The following is an 18,472-nucleotide window of genomic DNA, read 5'->3' on the forward strand; positions in this document are numbered from 1 at the left end:
AGACTAATGGAGCCTGAAAGACCTGATCAGAGCAGTGTGTGCTCTTCCCAACTGAATTCCCACAGCTCTAGAGGACTTTTTACTCAAACGATGATTAAAAGACCGCATTATTTTTCAGCCATATATGCTCATTCCAAATGGCTCTCACTGATTTCACATTTTAGGATTTCACATTCAGGATCCATGGAGCAGGATCCGTCTACCCACCCTCTTACAGCACCGCCCGTCTCCTCAGTCCCTCCCGGCTCGACGCGACGCGCAGGCCCGGCCAGGCTGAGGCGGGGCCTGCCGCTTTCGCCGCTGCGGCCCGGCTCCCCCTCCCCGCTCCGCCTCGGACCCGCTCGGCAAGCCGAGGGCCGGGAAGAGCGGAGGGCCCCGCCGGACCCTCAGCCATTCCGCCGGCGGGATGGGGTTGGAGACGGAGCCGCTGTTCCAGGCCTGGAGCTACTTCAGGCGGAGGAAGTTCCGGCAGTGTTCGGAGCTGTGCTCGCAGCTGCTGGAGGGGGCGCCCAGCGAGCAGGTAGGGAGCCGGGCCGGGAGGCCGAGGGACGGGGCTACCTGTTGCTGCTGCCAGAGAAACGCGCCGCGATCTGCCGTTAGAGGGTCAGTGAGGGGCCTCCGCCAGAGCCATCGTGTGACCGGCTCCAGCGCGGGCCGAGGGGCATCGATCAGCGCTGGGCGAGGTTCTGCTTCTCGCCGAGCTGCCCAGTTCTCCCTGCAGGCTGCAGGCGGTGGGCATGCCGCCTCAGATGTGCCCCGCTGGGTGCCCTCCCAGTCCCAATAGGGCGTGGAGCAGTGATGGAGCGACAGGTGAGTGGGGCTGCTGGAAGCCAGCACGTCCCAGGACTTCCCACACCACCGATGAGTTTGAGCTGTTAAGAGAGGAAAAGCCACGACCAGAAGAAAATCTGCTTACAGGTGTTGCTGGCGATTTTATATAGATGTTTGTGTATTGCTGTGTGGACTAAACTGCATAAGAGATACATGTTTTACCTCATCCCAGGTACAAGCATTACCACCCACCAAAAGGTGTTGTTGTCCTGCTCCGTTAACTCTCCAAATGCCAAGTCTAGAAACGTTGGATGTGTTGTTAAGCACCTGCATTTTTTACTGCTATGCAGAAAGTATAAGTTTGTGAATGATGTTTCTAGATTAGTTTTTGTATGCATGAAAAAACTGTATTGCTAGTTTTAGAAAATGTCTCCAGTAAATGTCTCCAGTAATTGGACTTTATCATCACAAACACTTTATATTACATAAACTGCATCTCCAAAGTATCCTATGGCTATAGATTGTAAGAATTTTGAAGGTGATCTCTTTCATCACGGGTAAAAAATCTTTAAAGAAAGCTACACAGTCAGATGGCTGTGTAATTTACACCATTTTAGGGCTGATATATAAAAGGTGCTTTTGTTTATGGTATGTATTGTAAGGCACCAGTAGAGAGCCATGAGCAGATTGGACATGGGGAAATGGTTTCAAACTGAAGAAGGGGAAATTTAAATTGGATATTAGGAAGAAGTATTTTACATAAGGGTGGTGAAGCACTGGAACAGGCTGTCCAAAGGTGATGTAGATCCCCTGTCCCTGGAGACATTCAAGGTCAGGCTGGACAGGGCTCTGAGCAACCTGATTTAGCTGTGGTGTCCCTGTTCATTGCAGGGGAGTTGGGCCAGATGGCCTTGAAGTGTCCCTTTTAACTCAAACGACTCTATGAAAAACTCACTAAAGAAGGCATTCCAAGAAAACTGGTCTGGAACAACAAGTAGGATTTAGCATGACTTCTGTGCAGCATGTCTTCGGTTTCTGTGAACTTGAATTACAATTAGTTTGGCTGTTGCCTCATTTAATCTTCATGAAGAATCCTGTTTAAGCAGCAATTAATAACTTAAATTTTTTTTTAAATGCTTCTTCCTAAGACTAGAAAAACATGTTTTAACATTTAAAAAATGCTTGAAACACTATTTCAGTCTTTCTCTAGAAATAGATTTCATAGCATAGTGTTCAAGTAAAGCATATGGCAAGTGTGCAGACACCAGCAAGTAGATTTTGCTTTATATAAACACTTCATGTTACAGGTTCATAACAGTTCAGACTCTTAGAAAAAATATGAATGGAGAGCTGTTTAAGGGGAAATTCATCCAATCAGTGTTTCTTTGGAAGGATTATGAATTGTGCTTCATGGTGTATTCTCAAAATGTAATGGTTACACAAGTTGGATTTTTGTTTTTTGTTTTTTTGCTGTTGTTCCTACCTGTTAATCTAAATAAAGAATGCTGCTCCTGACAGGAGAAAATGTCCATTATTTATATCCCATTTGTTGTGGTGCTACAGGTGGGAAAAAACAGAACATTGGTTCATTCTCAAGTGTGCAGCTTGAACCAGACTCAAACTGGCTTGACATACAAGATCTTACTCTTGAAATCTCTAAGTTAAACATTTTCTAATGATCTAAGTTAAAATACAGCTTTAATGTTCATGGCGGAGTTAACATAGAATGGAATTTTTTTTTTTCAGTCAAATGTGGTCATATTACTTTACCTACTATTGTAGTCAACACGAAATCCTCCTTGGACAGATAAGCACTAAAAATAAAGCCCGTATTTAATTTTTTTGTTTCTCATGTAAAGCCTTGCAGGTTTTACATCATTCTGTGTTTATTCTAAAGGTAGTGAATCAGTTACATTTCTGAAGCTATGAATTCAATAAAAGTGATCTCCTTAACCTCCTAGCAGGAAAATGGTGCTGTTGTCTATTCATGTAAATTAAATTAGTAGTATTTTGTTATGATGTACAAAAACATTTAGAACTAAGTATGCATATAATTTTTGGTACCTAAAGTGAAATATCTCATTTATTATGCTTAGAAAGCACATAACAGTTCTAAATCCTTTGATGAGGAAACCCCATCTTGAATTATGGAAGTAGTTCTGCAAATCAGGCCCAAGATACGTTATCCTGGACACCAGGAAAGCAAATAGACAAATGATAACACTTATGGAAAGCTTGGATTAAGTGAGCTGTTGTGCCCTGCAAGGCAATACTCAACTGCTGTAATCACAGCGCCATCTGCTCTCATCCTGTTGTCCCATATTTCACTAAGCACGTGCATCCCAATCTCTGCAACCAGTGACAGAAGGACCTCGGAGCAGTAGCCTGTTCAGAGAGTCACTTTGAACAGCATTAGGAGGTGATACATACTGAGCCATGGGAGATGGTATCGTTTAAAGAGATACCCAGGAAGGGCTGAGTTAAACTGTGTTATGGACTAGAACTTTTTTCATGCTCAGGCAGCTAGCATAATCCCTTGTAAGACATGATTTGACACTGGTAAGTAAAAGAAGAGACTAACAGTGCATAATCTGTTTTCATGCCTGAAAGACCCCGTATTTTTGACAGCCTGTATTTCCTAGCCACGTCAGCTGGTCCGCTAAATGATATCATCACTCCTTCTCCCTTGCAACTGCAAAACTGTCAGAAAGCTGCAAACAGCTGAAATCAGCTCTTTAGAGTATCCTGTATTTTTTGCCAGTCATAAATGTAATAAATACATTTTCTTGGCTTGCTCCTAATTTGTTGCTCTCTATACATGTATCTTACTATTCAGAATGTGCTTTAGAACATAAAGAGAGCTGAAAAATAAGTTTACTGATGGATGATCTAATTAATAGCTACATTTACAATTAATATAATTGGCAATTACATTTAATTGGTGTAGTACTCTTTGAACTCTCATCAGATGCAGTAGGTATTAGAAGCTTTTAGATATATCATATAGACCTCTTAGCCAACTGAGTTAAAATCAGGAATTTCCTTTTGCAGCAGTATCAAATGCCATTATAAACACACATTCTTATAAAACACATCAATTAAGTTGAAATGCTATAAAATCATTTATGTAATCATAAAGAGATTTTCGTTACAAAAACTTAACATTTTTATAGAACAATAATTACCTCCTATTGAGTTAGATTTTATGGAAGACAAAAGTACTTTTTCTGTACAAGCTTTTCTGAATTTCTTCATTTAAAAAGTAAGAAAATTATTGAAGTTAATTTTATTGCTTATAAAATATTATCTCAGGATAGATAAAACAGCATGTTCTTTGACTAGCACTTGGGAATACAAATACAGAAAGCACTGATGTTCAATTTAATTATTTTCTATTGTAACCAAGTAAACCGTCTTCTATGTTTATAGTAATAGAATGACCTAGAGGAAATACAATCCGTGACTGTCTCTGTTTATCATCCTGATTAGTTACCTAATCTGATTACCGTTCTTTGTGTTCCATATGTCAGATTCAAGGCAGTAAACCAGCACCGATGTATGAGGTCTGCTCTAGTTTAACAAAAAATAATAAATTACTTAATATCATTAATGAATATACAGTGGGTGTCCAGCCTTTAACTTGATTAATTGTATACTGTAAGGATTTGCTCTTGTTCATTTGTCCTTTCTTCTCCTAAGGTGCAATGTCAACTACTATTACTTGCATACTGTTTTCTGTAAGGTCATGATAAAAATAATGCATTTACATGGAATGTGATGTGAAAAAATATCTTCAACCAAAATAACTTATGGGTTCAAAAGACTAATTACTAAGTTTATGCATAAAAACTAGTGATGCATACAGATGTCGCTGGTTCTAGCTCATGTATTTTGTGTTTCTGCTCTAGAGAGGTATTTTTCAGTTGTACCGAATGTAATATTCAGCATGTATTAAATCATATCCAACTAAAAAACTGATTATAAAGTGAAGGTTTGGGGGTTTGTTTTTAGAATAGAGGGTATGTAATCTTGTTTCATTCTTTCTTCTAGGCTACAAGCATCAGAAGACATCATTTTTCTAAATATTTTTGTTCTTAAAATAAACTGACTCTACACATTAACTTTAATTTTAAAATGCCCTTAGTGGATTTAGAGATCTGGGTTAAATCCTTCCTTCATTGCTTTTGCAATCTTATTAATTTCAAAGGAGCTTTATATGTGTAAATGAAGAATAAATTTGACCTTTTGTTTTGAGGTACAAGCTTATAGGGCAGCGCTACATGTTAATCCTCTCAAAGAAATCTTTACTCTGAATCTAGTTCCACTGGATTACTTGCATGAGTTGCAACTACTGGATCCACCTATGTTAAAAGATGTTGCATTTTAATGTTATTTCTGTTGTTTCCATTTAAAATCTTGTTATTTCCTGCATTAGTTTATCAGAATATGTGAACACACATTTACACCTACAGTTAAGACAGAACGATGTTTTTTAGGAAATACAGTTGATCAGCTTTATTTTTTCAGTGATGAAGGTTTTCATTTTTTGAATTTCTTAGCACTGTGAATGTTCCTATGTAGCCGCATTCAGCTGATTAATTTATTTTCTTTAAGCTAATGGGCAGTGCCTGAATTAAGATACATAGCTGTAACATCAAGGCATTTCTGAGTTAGCTTACACAAGTACAGGTACACCAGACAACCGAGATTAATCCCTCCATTAATGTTTAGTTCCATGTTTTCCATTAATGGTTAGTTTAGTTTCACACTCTGGCACTGCTGAACAAATTTATTACAAATGCAGCATGGAGAAAGATGTGAGAGCATTGCTAGTGCTCCAGTTCCCTGCTGTCATGGAACTGATGGGGTAAAAGATGGTCAGATTGGAAGACATGTAGCCCATGCCTCATACTACACGGGGAAGTAAGGAGCTTGCCCTCACCATTTCTGTTCTTTAATTTCTCTGTCTTCTCTTGTCAGGAGCATGATACTGGATACTCTGCTTTTCAGGTAAAACTCTTCCCATTACTATAATTATAATAGTATATAGTATATATAATAAATATATATTTATAGTATATAAATATAATTAATTATAATTAAGAAAAAAATTGAATATATTGAATAATACTTTTATTGTTACAACCTTAGCGACATATGTTTGTTTTTCATCATTGGCAACAGATTTAATAAGGGGTATTTTAAATAGGCAGGTTTTTAAATAAAGTTATTTGTCTCATATTTCTTTAGATTTATTCAGCAGTTCAGTAGCTCACCTCTGAATCTGCATCAAAAAGAACGGCCTTCATCAGCTGGTGAGATTAGGAAAAAATACAATGTGTATTTCTTTAGGGTTCAGGTTTATGTTTCCTGTAATCCAGTGTAATGGCGGGCTGTTAGACCTCTCCTTCCTGATCCTACAGCTCATTCTCCTAGCACCCGTTTTGTGTAGATTAGGAAATCCTGAAGCTCCATGATGATACTTTGCTCAATGGATGAAAGACAGGGTATTTGAATAGTTTTCATTCTGCCTATATTACTGCTAGATTACTGCAGTGGGAAGAATGGCAATGTGCAGATTGTGGCTTCTTTTAGCTCTAGCACACAATATTATATTTTATAAGTCTCCTACTAATTCCAGTAAAGTAAGCTGTCTGCATACAAGATTATTTTAATGAAATACTGATGGATATATTTGTAACTGTGAAGACTATGCTTCACAAGGTAGTTGCTGCGTTCTATTTATTTTTTATTTTTTAAGATTTCATAATGCATGGTATAAAATTTGTGATAATGAAACATTATCATTATAATTTGATACTTCAAATGGGTCATATTACTAGAAGTTAAGATTTTTTCCTAAGGTAAATGTCATCTTTCTGTAGTTTAAATAATGAATTTGACATTTTTCTCCGTCTTGCTGCTCTGATCAGGGGTCCTTACACAAATATTGCTATAGGCAATGCTCTGATCTACAGTCTAGTTACTTCTTAAGGAATAGTGCATGAAATTCAAGGTTGTTAGCTGTGGAGCCCCAGAATAGGAGCTGAAGACTGTAAGAACAGTCTAAGAACCTATTTTTTCATCACAGATTTGTGTCTGATAATCAGAAGGAGACATACTGCTTTTAAAAACATGTTCTCTGATCTTTGTTATTGGGAAAATCAGAATGATACACCTGTGTCTGTTAAGAACCGTCCTCTTTTAGTGATCAGAGAAGTTGCTACTTCCACTTCCCAGAAAAAGATCCTTCCTATGAGCAGCTTTTTATATCTCTATTAATAGATAAGCATTTGACTATTCTGAGAGCTCTAATTTCAGCATGTTCTCTATATAGACTCAATTGTTCACTTTAGACATGTATGTCTTCAAAAAAAGCAGAGTAGCATGAAGGTTTTTTTTTTTTAAAACAAGCTCAAACCTAAGTAGTTTTCTAGAATAATGAAAAATGGTTGAGGATACTGGACATGTAACTGCAAATATCAATGATAATTACAGACTGTCAGCCAACATAAGAATAAACAAAAAGATGATAAAGCAAATCTGGATTATATCTGTCTGGCCTAGATTCAAATCATCCAGCCCTCTTCCTTTCTCTTCTTACTTGAACAAAGGTTTCTAATTGTGCCTGAGGTGGTTGCCTAAATGCCTCCTTAGCTTCTGCTTGGAAGAAAACTAGAGATAAATATTTTAACATTTTTAAATTTACTTTTTTTTTTGGGGGGGGGGGGCAGGCAGTTATAACGCTGCATAGAAAAATTACATGACATAAAGGTAGAAGTAGGCATGATCTGAGAACTGATGAACAAGAGGTGTCCCATTAAGTAACGAGTTACATCATTAAATCTATCTGTTATTTAAAGAATAAGCACTTCTATGTATTTGACCTTCAGTTCCGTTAAGAGTAGTATCATCCTATTTCTATTTTGAAATGCTTCCTTAGCAAATATTAATGGTGCTTATCCTGTAGCCCATGTCAGAAAAGCAACAAATCAGATTGTTTTGGTAGAAAAATTTACTTCAGAAAATTTACGATGATCTGTTCAATATCTGAAGGAAGATCAGTGGTTGATCTTCTGGCTCCCTTTATCACAACAGTTCTATGAGTACATTACACACATATCAAGTTATCGAGGAAGTGATTGGATTTATGGTTATTTTGTTGGTACTGATGTATGAATTCCCAACTGTTTGTTTCCTCCCCTCTGATTTGCTGTTTCTGTAGACTACATGAGAGTTGTCACATAGTCGAGAGTTATACTTGCCTTTCCACACTGTCCCCCAAGACATTTAATGTAGCAATTTGTCAGTTAAGGTCACTAACAAGTTCTCCAGTAATCTCACAATCTGAGATATGCTGTCTATAGCTCTGAACAAAGGAGTTTTAGATTATCTTTTTAAAGGCTTGTAAATACTTAATGCTACAGTAATTAAAAGATTACTGGTTAAAAGATTTTCCTTCTTTCTCCACTGATGCCTTGGAAAGGCATTACTTTGCATTATAATGGCTTTACTTACCTTCCTTTCCCATCCAGTACAAATAAGGTGTCTGTCAGCTGTAGATTTTGAAAAGCACTGGTAGCTGAGGACATCTTCAAAAACATGAGATCTCAGTTGCCCATGATATAAATTAGTCCTGACTTTCATCAGGCATGAAATTCTGTCCTCCACATTCAGTGACTAGCTGTTCCACTCCAGAAGAGTTGTCTAATGTCTAATCCCCTGTTTAACTCCATCAAGCAACTATATGGCTAGAGTAGCAGGGAAGCCACTAGCATGTTTACCTTGATGAGCAGGACAAGCAGTGCATGAGCCTGCTGGACCTATCTGAGCATATAGACACCCCTAGTGCTTTTCCAAAGATGCTCAGGCTACACATAAAGCTGCACTTTTGTCGTGCATGTTAAGCGGCCATGACTGTATGCACAACATTGGGTCTGCCTACAGTGAATGTTCAGCTGTACCCAATTGTTAAAATCAGTAGCTTATTCAAACTTATTAGGGCTTTTAAGGAAGTAATAATAATTTTATTTTAGAAGACAAAATTGCTGTTTAGATTATTTAATTGAAGATGCTTTTCCTTTTGCTTTATCCTTATTCAGGCTGCCTGGAGCCTGAAAACACGAGCTTTGACAGAAATGGTGTATGTAGATGAAATTGAGATGGATCAAGAAGGAATAGCAGAGATGATGCTGGATGAAAATGCCATTGCTCAAGTCCCACGTAAGAACAGCTTTCTCTTAAGTATGTTGTAGCAACAGGAGCTGTTTTTGTCAGGATTGCCATCAATCGTAAAAGGGTTCGTGCTGAGGTGACGTACTATGGCTTTTAGCTATTGTTGCAAGAGTAGTTTTCAGTTGTTTCTGATTGTAATGATCACATGATTTTGATAGGCTTAGGCCTGGAATTTAGACAGTGTTTTGTCAGTTTTTCTTCTAAATTTCTATACTCACTAGTGTTGTGGTTTTTGGTTTTTTTTTTCCCCTAAGCATTTATTTCTTAAACTCCTTTCTGGTTTCTTCTCCACTGAGAAATGAGAGAAATATATGTCCTTGATGTACTATGAATCCCATGCCTGTGCCTGTACTGTTAAATATGCTAATATGCTAAATATGACATCACCTTTGTGTACCACTCCTTCTGCTTTTCTTTTCTTTTCTTTTCTTTTCTTTTCTTTTCTTTTCTTTTCTTTTCTTTTCTCTTCTCTTCTCTTCTCTTCTCTTCTCTTCTCTTCTCTTTCTCTTTCTCTTCAGGATTTTCTGCCTTGCCTTAATGAATCCAGCTATATTTACTGTGGGCTTTTACCTTCCTATGCTCAGTTTTCATAGAGAGNCTTCTCTTCTCTTCTCTTCTCTTCTCTTCTCTTCTCTTCTCTTCTCTTCTCTTCTCTTCTCTTCTCTTCTCTTCTCTTCTCTTTCTTTTTCTTTTCTTTTTCTTTTCTCCTCTTCCTTTCCAGGGCAGCTCTTCAGCCCTATGACTGTTTCTTGCATGCAACTCTTCTCAGTTTTGTCAGTTCCTGTCTAAATGTGCAGTCATTCCACTACATTTTGTTTTTGGTTTTTTTTTTGCATCGTTTCTGTTTGCTCTTTTTTGCCAGTATGATTGATATAGGAAATTTTATACATTTTATTAGGCGCATCTCTCAACCACTCAACCAACTACCATGCTCTGAGAATTCAGTGGAAGAACTGAACATAGACTAGAACTAATACTTGAATCATTAAAAGTTATTGTTTTTTTATCAGAATAGAAGTAGGCAACTGCATACTTATATCTATCCTTTTCATTTTTAAAAGCTGTCATTACATGCTTCGTCACATATAAAAAGTAAAGCAGTACTCAAGTTATGTTTATACTTTTTGATAGTCTAATTATGTTATGTGTACTTGCCTCAGAACAGCATAATATAACATACAATATATAATATCGCTTCGACTTTATGCACCCTGTAGTAATGACTACCTGCCAAGAAAAATCATTTGATGAATATTTTGAGAAATGGGCGATTATTTGGAAAATGTCATTTTGCACTATGCTTAAACTAAAAAAGTGGTGACTTTCTGGATACTATGTCACAGATTTCAAAGCCAAAGGAAATCATATTGATAGTATAGCCTATAGTCATGAGCCATTGAGATAAATAAGACTTTGCTGTAATTGCTTCAAAACCACTGGATATGCCTGTGCTAGTATGCTGTTTTGTGGGAAAGTCTAAAAGATTTCCATGAAGAGCAAACCCACTACAGTCTTTTGTAAAACAGTGCATTTGCTTTTCACAATATATATCTCTAGCAGGAACTATGAATTGAATCTCCATCTATTGCTTCTTTGTCTTGCTTGATTCAGGGTCTTCTACTGAAACTAATCTTTCAAGCTATCCTCCCATAATCTTGTTATGGCTTACAATCCTAAAGACACGTCATATCTACTGCATTATGGCTCTTAATGTTCATAGTTCGCTTACATAATTTTACGTTTCAAAATCTTTTGCATCAGATACATATCTACTTAATTTTGGCATCTATCCCTATCTCAGTCTCCAAACAGAACCACTTTACTAATGATTTTCTCTTTCTTACAACATCAAATAATTACATGGGATCCACTAGAAATAGCTATTTTTCTATGGCTCTACTTCAGTACTGGAATTTGTATTCTACACATTTTTTTAATTCTTATTGTTTTGCCATGTGAATTTTCCAGCATTCTTGTTTATTAATACAAACACCCTATAGCATCATTTTAAAGAAAAATTGTAGTGTATTACCTTTGGACACAAAATACTATCAACTACCCTATTAACTAGGGAGTTAAAGGAATCCTCTGCAGTTATCCTTCACTGCTGAAATTAAGCTCTTAAATTCTATAGCTGCTAGTGGCCACACAAACTTTTTCCTCTTGATTCCTGTTCATATCTAGTTCAACTGGGATTCTCAAAGCAGGACTCAAAATTGAGTAGTCTGAGGTGAAATCAAGGGAACTAATCTGGCAAGTGTTCTCCAAGTATGCTGAGAGCACATAACAATCACTGTTATTTAAAAACGTATCTGAAAAATGAATTTTAATGCCTTTTCTAACTTAACTGTGTGTTGAGGTTTAACCTGGCAGGCAGTTATGTACCATACAGTTGTTTGCTCACTCTCCTCTCTCAGTGGGATAGCGGAGAGAATTGGGAAGAAAAAAAAAAAAAGTAGAACTCATATGTTGAGATAAAAAAACCCACCTATTTACCATAACAGTAAATGAAGGGAAAGGAAAATAATAATAGTAGAGATAATAATAAAATATATATTTACAAAAACAGCGATGCACAAAGCAGTCGTTCGCTGCCTACCAGCCAGTGCCCAGCCAATCCCCAGGCCACAGCTGCTACCCCCCAGCCAACTGCCTTCAGTTTTATAGTTTTCATATGATTCCATACTGTATGGGATATCCCTTTGGTCAGTTTAGGCCAGTTGTCCTCATTCTGCATCCTACCAGCTCCTTATACCCCCTCAACTCCCCTTTCTAGCAGGACAGTACAAGAAGTTGAAATATGCTTGGCTTCAGCACTGCTCAGCAACAACTGAAACATCAGTATGTGTTAAACATTTTTCTCCCAAAGCCAAAACAGCATCATACCAGATGCTATGAAGGAAAAATCAACTCTGTCCCAGATGAAACTGGGACACTGTGGTAGTTTTAAGAAAACGTAGAAGACTGGTTCATTGTCTGCTAACCTGAAAAGCTGAAAACCACTTTTCCAGTGACTATTACAAGATGAGAGGCAGGAATGCTTGATGACAGCTTGGTTTAAGAATACTAGAAAGTGCTCAGATCGAGTTAAAGGTTATCTGTTTGGACAAGTCTATCTTTTTGCTTAAGCAGTGAAATGGCAGCATCTCAGAGGTAATTACATCCTGAAGATGGGAAAAAGAGAGAAGACTGAAAAAAGGGCAGATGTGAGGTATTACACTGGTGAAAAAATGAAGTAAAAAAACTATATACGTATCAGTATAACTTCAGTTCTTTGAAATGTTTGAAGTGGGGCTGGTCATGAGTACACAGATAGATGATTGGTCAGAAACTGCCTCTTTTAACATAAATCTCATTTCCTTCCATACATGTTGACAAAGCAGCAGACATTCCAGCAAACAAATATATCCTATCATGCTTTCAAAACCAACAAAGGTGATGGAAAATCTATATTCGTTATCTAGCAATTCTTAATGAACTAATGTCAAAACAGGAAACTGGGAGAATACCTGCCCTGTAGCTGAAGGCTTTTGCCTTAGTTAATCAAGTCCGGGTGTTATTCTAACCCCAGGTAGAAAATAAACCTTTTTAAAACAGCGTCATCTTATAATTCCAATAGCCTTTATTTCTTAAATGCAGTTCTGAGATGTTCTTGCTACATCTTACTACAGTCTGTAGTATGTGTACAATGACAAAATTGCCTGCCTTCCCTGAGGAGAAGGTTTCAAATAATAATTTAACCTAATGAAATAGATGTTGTACAAGTACTAGAGAAATTTGAAATCAGTACCATTTCTTTAGGAAAAGTAAAGAGGAACAGCACCTGCTTAACATCTATAGAAAAAGGATGAAAGGAAGGGCAGAAGAAGAAAAGTAGTACATAGAAGATTACTTTTTCCCATGTTTGTCATGGCAGGTTTCTAGGAATAATCTAACAATTTACTGATAGTGCAGTTTGTTCCTGTCTTCCTTGTCTAGTGCTATGACTTACTGTAAGACATAAGCATTTTTTAAAGCCCCTTAGACAAGTGTGCAGTATCTCCAGCTGCAGTCAGAAATGTTCTTATTTTGTAGGACCAGGAACATCTTTGAAACTCCCTGGAACTAGCCAAGGTGGAGGCCCCAGCCCAGCAGTTAGGTATGTGGTTGTTTTTTTTTTTTTAAATATGATCAGTTGTACACAAGCAAATCCTAAATTTAGCTTCTGAAAAATGAAATATTTCAGATATAAGTGCATAAACTCTCTATCAGTAAATTCCAGTTGACACGAGGATAATGTGCTTAATATCTTCAGGCCAGTAACTCAGTCAGGAAGACCTATTACAGGATTTGTGAGACCAAGTACACAAAGCGGACGGCCAAGTACTATGGAACAGGCTATAAAAACACCTCGAACAGCTCTAACAGCTCGTCCAATCAGTAGTGCTTCTGGGAGATATGTCAGGCTAGGAACGGTAAGTTGGCTGGCTGTTCTTTGCAAGACTGCTTTCTTGATCATAGTGTCTGGGACTTTGTACTTGACACAAAGCTGCATCTAATCTCAAGTTTGAGGGACGTCAGCATTTTTATTTAAAATGTTTCCAGAGTCAGAGTTCCTCATTATTATTCCTCATTACCTCATTAATTTGCTATTCTGTTCATAGAAAAAATGTACATCAGTCCACAGGTTCACAAAAATTAAGAGAAATCCAAAAATTTACAAGTTTTGTGAGACCAGTTCTTAATCACTGAAGATTAGTGAAATGACTATAACATGACTTTGCCATAAGCATGCTTAAACCTTCAAGTTTTTAGTTTACTGCAAAGCATTTACTAATCTCTCAATATCTACCACTTCACCAGACTAAGAAAATAAAGTGTATTAGTTTGATTCTGTTCTGTTGGCCAAATTAACACGCTGCAACTGGCATGAATGTTTAAAACTAATTAACATTATGTTATTTACAGATTCTCACTATCATGAGTATGAACCGATCTCCTTAAAACTTTGTGAAAGATTTTTTTTGTTCCATATCTTACCCGACTTCAGTCCCTGTAACTGTGCAAGCTACATGCCATGGCACACTGTGGAAATAGTGAAGAGAGGGAAGTAAAAAGTAATTCCAGAATGTAGTTCATGCAACCTTTTTCAGGAAGCGTATGGGAGTAGGACAGATTCCTGCCTTTCAGAAAAGATGGAAATTGTGAATAAAATTCCCTGTCACAAAGCAGAAGAATACATCTACAACTGCATTGTTTTTAGTCTTTTTGGTATATTGCTAATATTTTGAGAAAGTTCTGGAAAAGTTTAGGGGCTCTTCCCACTTAAGCATGTTTCTTTCTGTCAGGCTTCAATGATAACAAATCCAGATGGCCCTTTCATAAACGTGTCTCGACTGAATTTATCAAAGTATGCTCAAAAACCCGAATTGGCAAAGGTACGTAACTATTTTGGTAATCATTGTGGTATCTGTTTCTGATTTTCTGGCATCATTCTTATTAAGCTGTACATGGGATTGCAGATTGAAACAATGGTGAACTGTGTTCAAGTTGTAAAATTGAGAGAAATTTTACCTTACTTATCTTTTATGCTCAGGCAGTGGTTACCAGACTTGAAATTGAAAAGTATGTGTGAAGCAACATAGTTAATAAATTTAGGCTGGTAAAAACATCTGGATAGAAAAAAATACTAATAAATTGCCTTGAACTGTGACTACATGAGTGATGAAGGGCAACTAAAAAAGAGTGAAGAGGAAAAAAACACAGCAGAATACTCCAGTGTTAGCTTCCCCATTCTAAAACATTGGTTACTATTTTTTGATATATGGTTAGCAATTCATTTGCTTTCTCAAGCTGCTTTTTAAAACTCGATTCAGATAGTAATTTCTACTCTTGCCAGGCAAAAGACTTGCAAACTCTCCACTGCAGGCAGCTACAAGCCAGTTGTTTCCCATTTTGGAAGAAACTGCAGGCCTTTTGTTCAGTTATGCTCTTGTTAGCAATCACTCAGCACACACATTATTCTAAACCCACTAGAGTTTATAAAATAGGGAGAATGTAAGAAACCTGGAAGGATTAAGGATCACACGATATGTCTCTAGGAAATTAAGCTTAGATCTTCTTAAAGACAGCTGGGTTTTATTTTTCCTTTGATAAATGTGTATACTATTTAAGTAGGTAGGTTAGCTTTCAGATGAAATATTTATTCTCAGCAACAGCTCTCAAGAATGTAAAACATAGATTTTCAACAATTTTTTAATCGGCATTTTCTGGGAAGACAGAGTCAATTTCATGTGAAAAGAAGCTTAAGCCAGAAAATATAAATCAAGAGTCCTCATGGAAACATCCATAGGCAGCAAGTGTACTTGTGAGTATTACAAAGCTAATACATTATGACATTAATGTTTCGCACAGAATGTAAGATCTAAGTTTAAATTTGGATCTACATGGATTTATAACCTTGTTTTTAACAGAATAAGACAGCATTAAAGCTAAAGCCAAAGGAGGAGGTGAGACTACAGACTGTACTTTTGTGCTGAGAAACTTTGATTGAAGTTTTAAAACTCTTTGAGCTGTCACCTCTCTGAGGTGCAAGCAGACAATAAATCTTCCAGTTCTTAAATTCACATAACTAGTCTTTGTATTCATGCTGGTATTTACCTCTCCTATATACTTCTTCCTTATGTTTGGAAAGTACATGTTTCATACCTCTTTTAAAAGTAGAATATCTAATTTTAAATTTCTTGACTATTTCTTCCTAGCTTTTGAAGTATAAAGGAATGGACAAACAAAGTTTGTTAAGTCACTTGTCTCTGCCTTAACATCAGCCCTGTTTAGGACTATTGCAGGAAACGCCGTATTAGACATAGGACTTATCACATGTCCCCAGAGAGAACCACTATTCAGTCTCAGTTAGCAGTTAGTTTCTGCTAGGAAATAGGAAGTTTTATCTTCATTAACTTTTGAGGTTTTAATTGAGTTACTAAGATAATTCTAGTTATTTTCATCTACATAAATGTTGAGTCATTTAAATCTGTTTGAAGGTCATGAGTATAGATAGATAGCCACAGTAAATTACTTATGCTAGCCAACCAAGAAAATACCATCTTAATCACTTCCAGATTCACTCACTTTTACTGATTTTTTTCCTTATTATTGAACTAGTGTAGGAGGTGTGCTGCTACTTCTTAATTTTCCATTCTTTTGCTATTTTCACTTCTATTTACCTTATAAATAAACGTCTATTCTAATTTTCCTGTAAATGCATTTTTAGTAATCATTTCTTTTGATCGTCTGTGCAGATGCATTTCTGAACAGAAACAAAGTTGTGGTTTACTTCCTCAACAGACATGACCACTTACTTGTAATTTTCTCATTTCCTGAAGGTGGATCTGGGCTAACATTTTCATCTAGGGAAGTTTAGGTTTTTGTTTTAATTGATACTCTGAGCAGCAATTAAGACTTGAGATTTGCATTCTCAGAAGGGTCAGCGTTCAAAAAAAATCACTCTACTCAGTCACTACTGCCTCACTACTATTCTGGCTTCAAGACTCCCTTCAGAAATCCAGTTTCTTCCAATATCATTATACTCACTTCAAATACCAACTCTGTTTATCTGTTACCTGTTACTATTCCAGTTTAGTACAGCTGGAAGGTAGGAATGGTCATTTAGTTTTATAAAGGGCTAATCAAAAATGAAGTTATATTGCCTTGCAATTATTGTAGTATTACTAGCAGTTAGCATAGCACAGAAATGTTACATTTTAAAGCTTTGTTATAATTATGGTGTGTATGAATTTCAGAAATGTGATATTGTTAGCATTTATCATTTATGAGTAAAAGGGCATTTTTTCTTTTACAGCTCCCCAAATTACATAGCTTATAGAGTGTTTTGGTTGTTTTTTTCTTAAGACATAATTTTTTCAGCTTACATTTCTAACAAATATACATTTAATTTAATTAGATTTAGCTGTATGGAAGCACATAATTAAACAATGCAAAAAGTCTTTGTTAGATCATTTTTTGATTCTACCATCCAAAAGTAATGAAAATGGTAACAGGTTTTCAAATTTACATTCATTTTCGAGTTACAGCTATTTTTTTTATTTTTATTTTTTAAGGTAGTTTTAAGGACCAAAGCTTAAAACACTGAATGCTTGCAGCAAGAGTAAAATAATTTCCTGTAATGACAATGTAGAAAATCTACAGATTTTGTCTGTTCAGGTCTTAGTGAAATGTCTATTTCAGCTGCTAAAATGTGTAAATGTAATTGCTTGCACAAAGAATTATTTTCTACATGGTGTAATCAAGATTCTGAATTACTATTGCATTTCATATTTTTTACCTTCAATTATAACTGTTTTAAATATTCTTCCAACAGGCACTGTTTGAATATATCTTTCACCATGAAAATGATGTAAAAAATGTGAGTAATTCATATATTCCATTTTCAGTTTTTAAGTATTAAGTTATTTCTGTTAGTATTCTATTCTATTAACCTAAGGATCCAGGTAGTACATCATATCTTAATACAGAAGCGAAAATTCCAAAGTACTGATTATTCTCTTTTTATTTTCTGAAAAGCAAAAGCTTCTAATATTGTAAAATTAGATCAGATCCCTTGTCTATCAATATGGCAAGATTCCCATATTTAATGATTTCACATTTGCAGAATTTACTGGAGTCTGAGCAGTAGCACACATCAGGGTATTGAACTGTCTAGAAGCATCAGAACATTCAAGTCCTGTCATTAAGTGATAGGACATAGATAGCCTATTACAAGAAGAGGTGAAAATATTTGATAAGTACAAGTTGCTAGTTACTGTCATGAGCACTGTTTGCCATTTGGAACCACTGAGATTGTTGCTCATGTATTTGAGTGAGTGGAAATGAAATGTATTAACTACAGAAAAATAAAATATCCATAACAGTTTGGACCCTTATGTTAGAACTGTAATTCCATAGCAGAGAGGTGTTCTGTAGCCTCAAGGGAGAGAGTACATCATCCATACCATTGTCAATAACATTTTTTCTCCAAAAGTTTTCCTAATGATATAGTTTGCCTCTTATGCTGTCCAAAAACTTTCTTCTGCTATTCCTCTCATGTTGTTGCACTGAGTAGGAAGATCAAATTGGAGTACATATTGTTTAAACTTTCAGAAATAAAGGTTGCAGATATTTTTTGGCAGCTCATCCAGGGAAATAATTGGTTTACTGAATAAATAAAGTGGCAGAATATTTCTGTACTCTATGGATATATACGTCAAGTTGAAATAGAATCAAAATTCCTGTTTGAAGTATCTATCAGAGAATTGCTAGTAAAGAGTGCATTCTGCTGGACTAGTAACTGGTGTGTGATTAAATATGAAGTTAAATAATTAAATAGTGTCATTTTCAGCAGTTCATAACATACATATATTTCATTGTTGACAGTGCAGATCAAAACCAATTTCGAATGTACTGCTGTTTGGAGCTTTTAATCTAGTAT

General features: G+C 36.3%; 1 protein-coding gene across 2 annotated transcripts in view; it reads left to right on the forward strand.

Annotated features, from left to right (window-relative positions):
- Positions 1-280: 280 nt before the first annotated feature.
- The window catches only part of TTC8 (tetratricopeptide repeat domain 8), a 34,916-nt gene continuing 16,724 nt past the window's right edge, over positions 281-18,472 (forward strand). Inside the window, exons 1-7 of one of the 2 annotated variants that reach the window (XM_015865296.2) lie at positions 281-520; positions 5,752-5,781; positions 8,874-8,994; positions 13,081-13,144; positions 13,301-13,460; positions 14,334-14,423; positions 17,366-17,410. In XM_015865296.2, coding sequence (XP_015720782.1) covers positions 407-520; positions 5,752-5,781; positions 8,874-8,994; positions 13,081-13,144; positions 13,301-13,460; positions 14,334-14,423; positions 17,366-17,410 — 624 coding nt within the window. In that variant the 5' untranslated portion in view covers positions 281-406. Of the gene's footprint in view, positions 521-594; positions 811-5,751; positions 5,782-8,873; positions 8,995-13,080; positions 13,145-13,300; positions 13,461-14,333; positions 14,424-17,365; positions 17,411-18,472 lie in introns of those variants that run through there. The other variant, XM_032445076.1, reaches the window with a different exon arrangement.

Source organism: Coturnix japonica, chromosome 5 (assembly GCF_001577835.2).
Source record: "Coturnix japonica isolate 7356 chromosome 5, Coturnix japonica 2.1, whole genome shotgun sequence".
NCBI classification, from domain to species: Eukaryota; Metazoa; Chordata; class Aves; order Galliformes; family Phasianidae; genus Coturnix; species Coturnix japonica.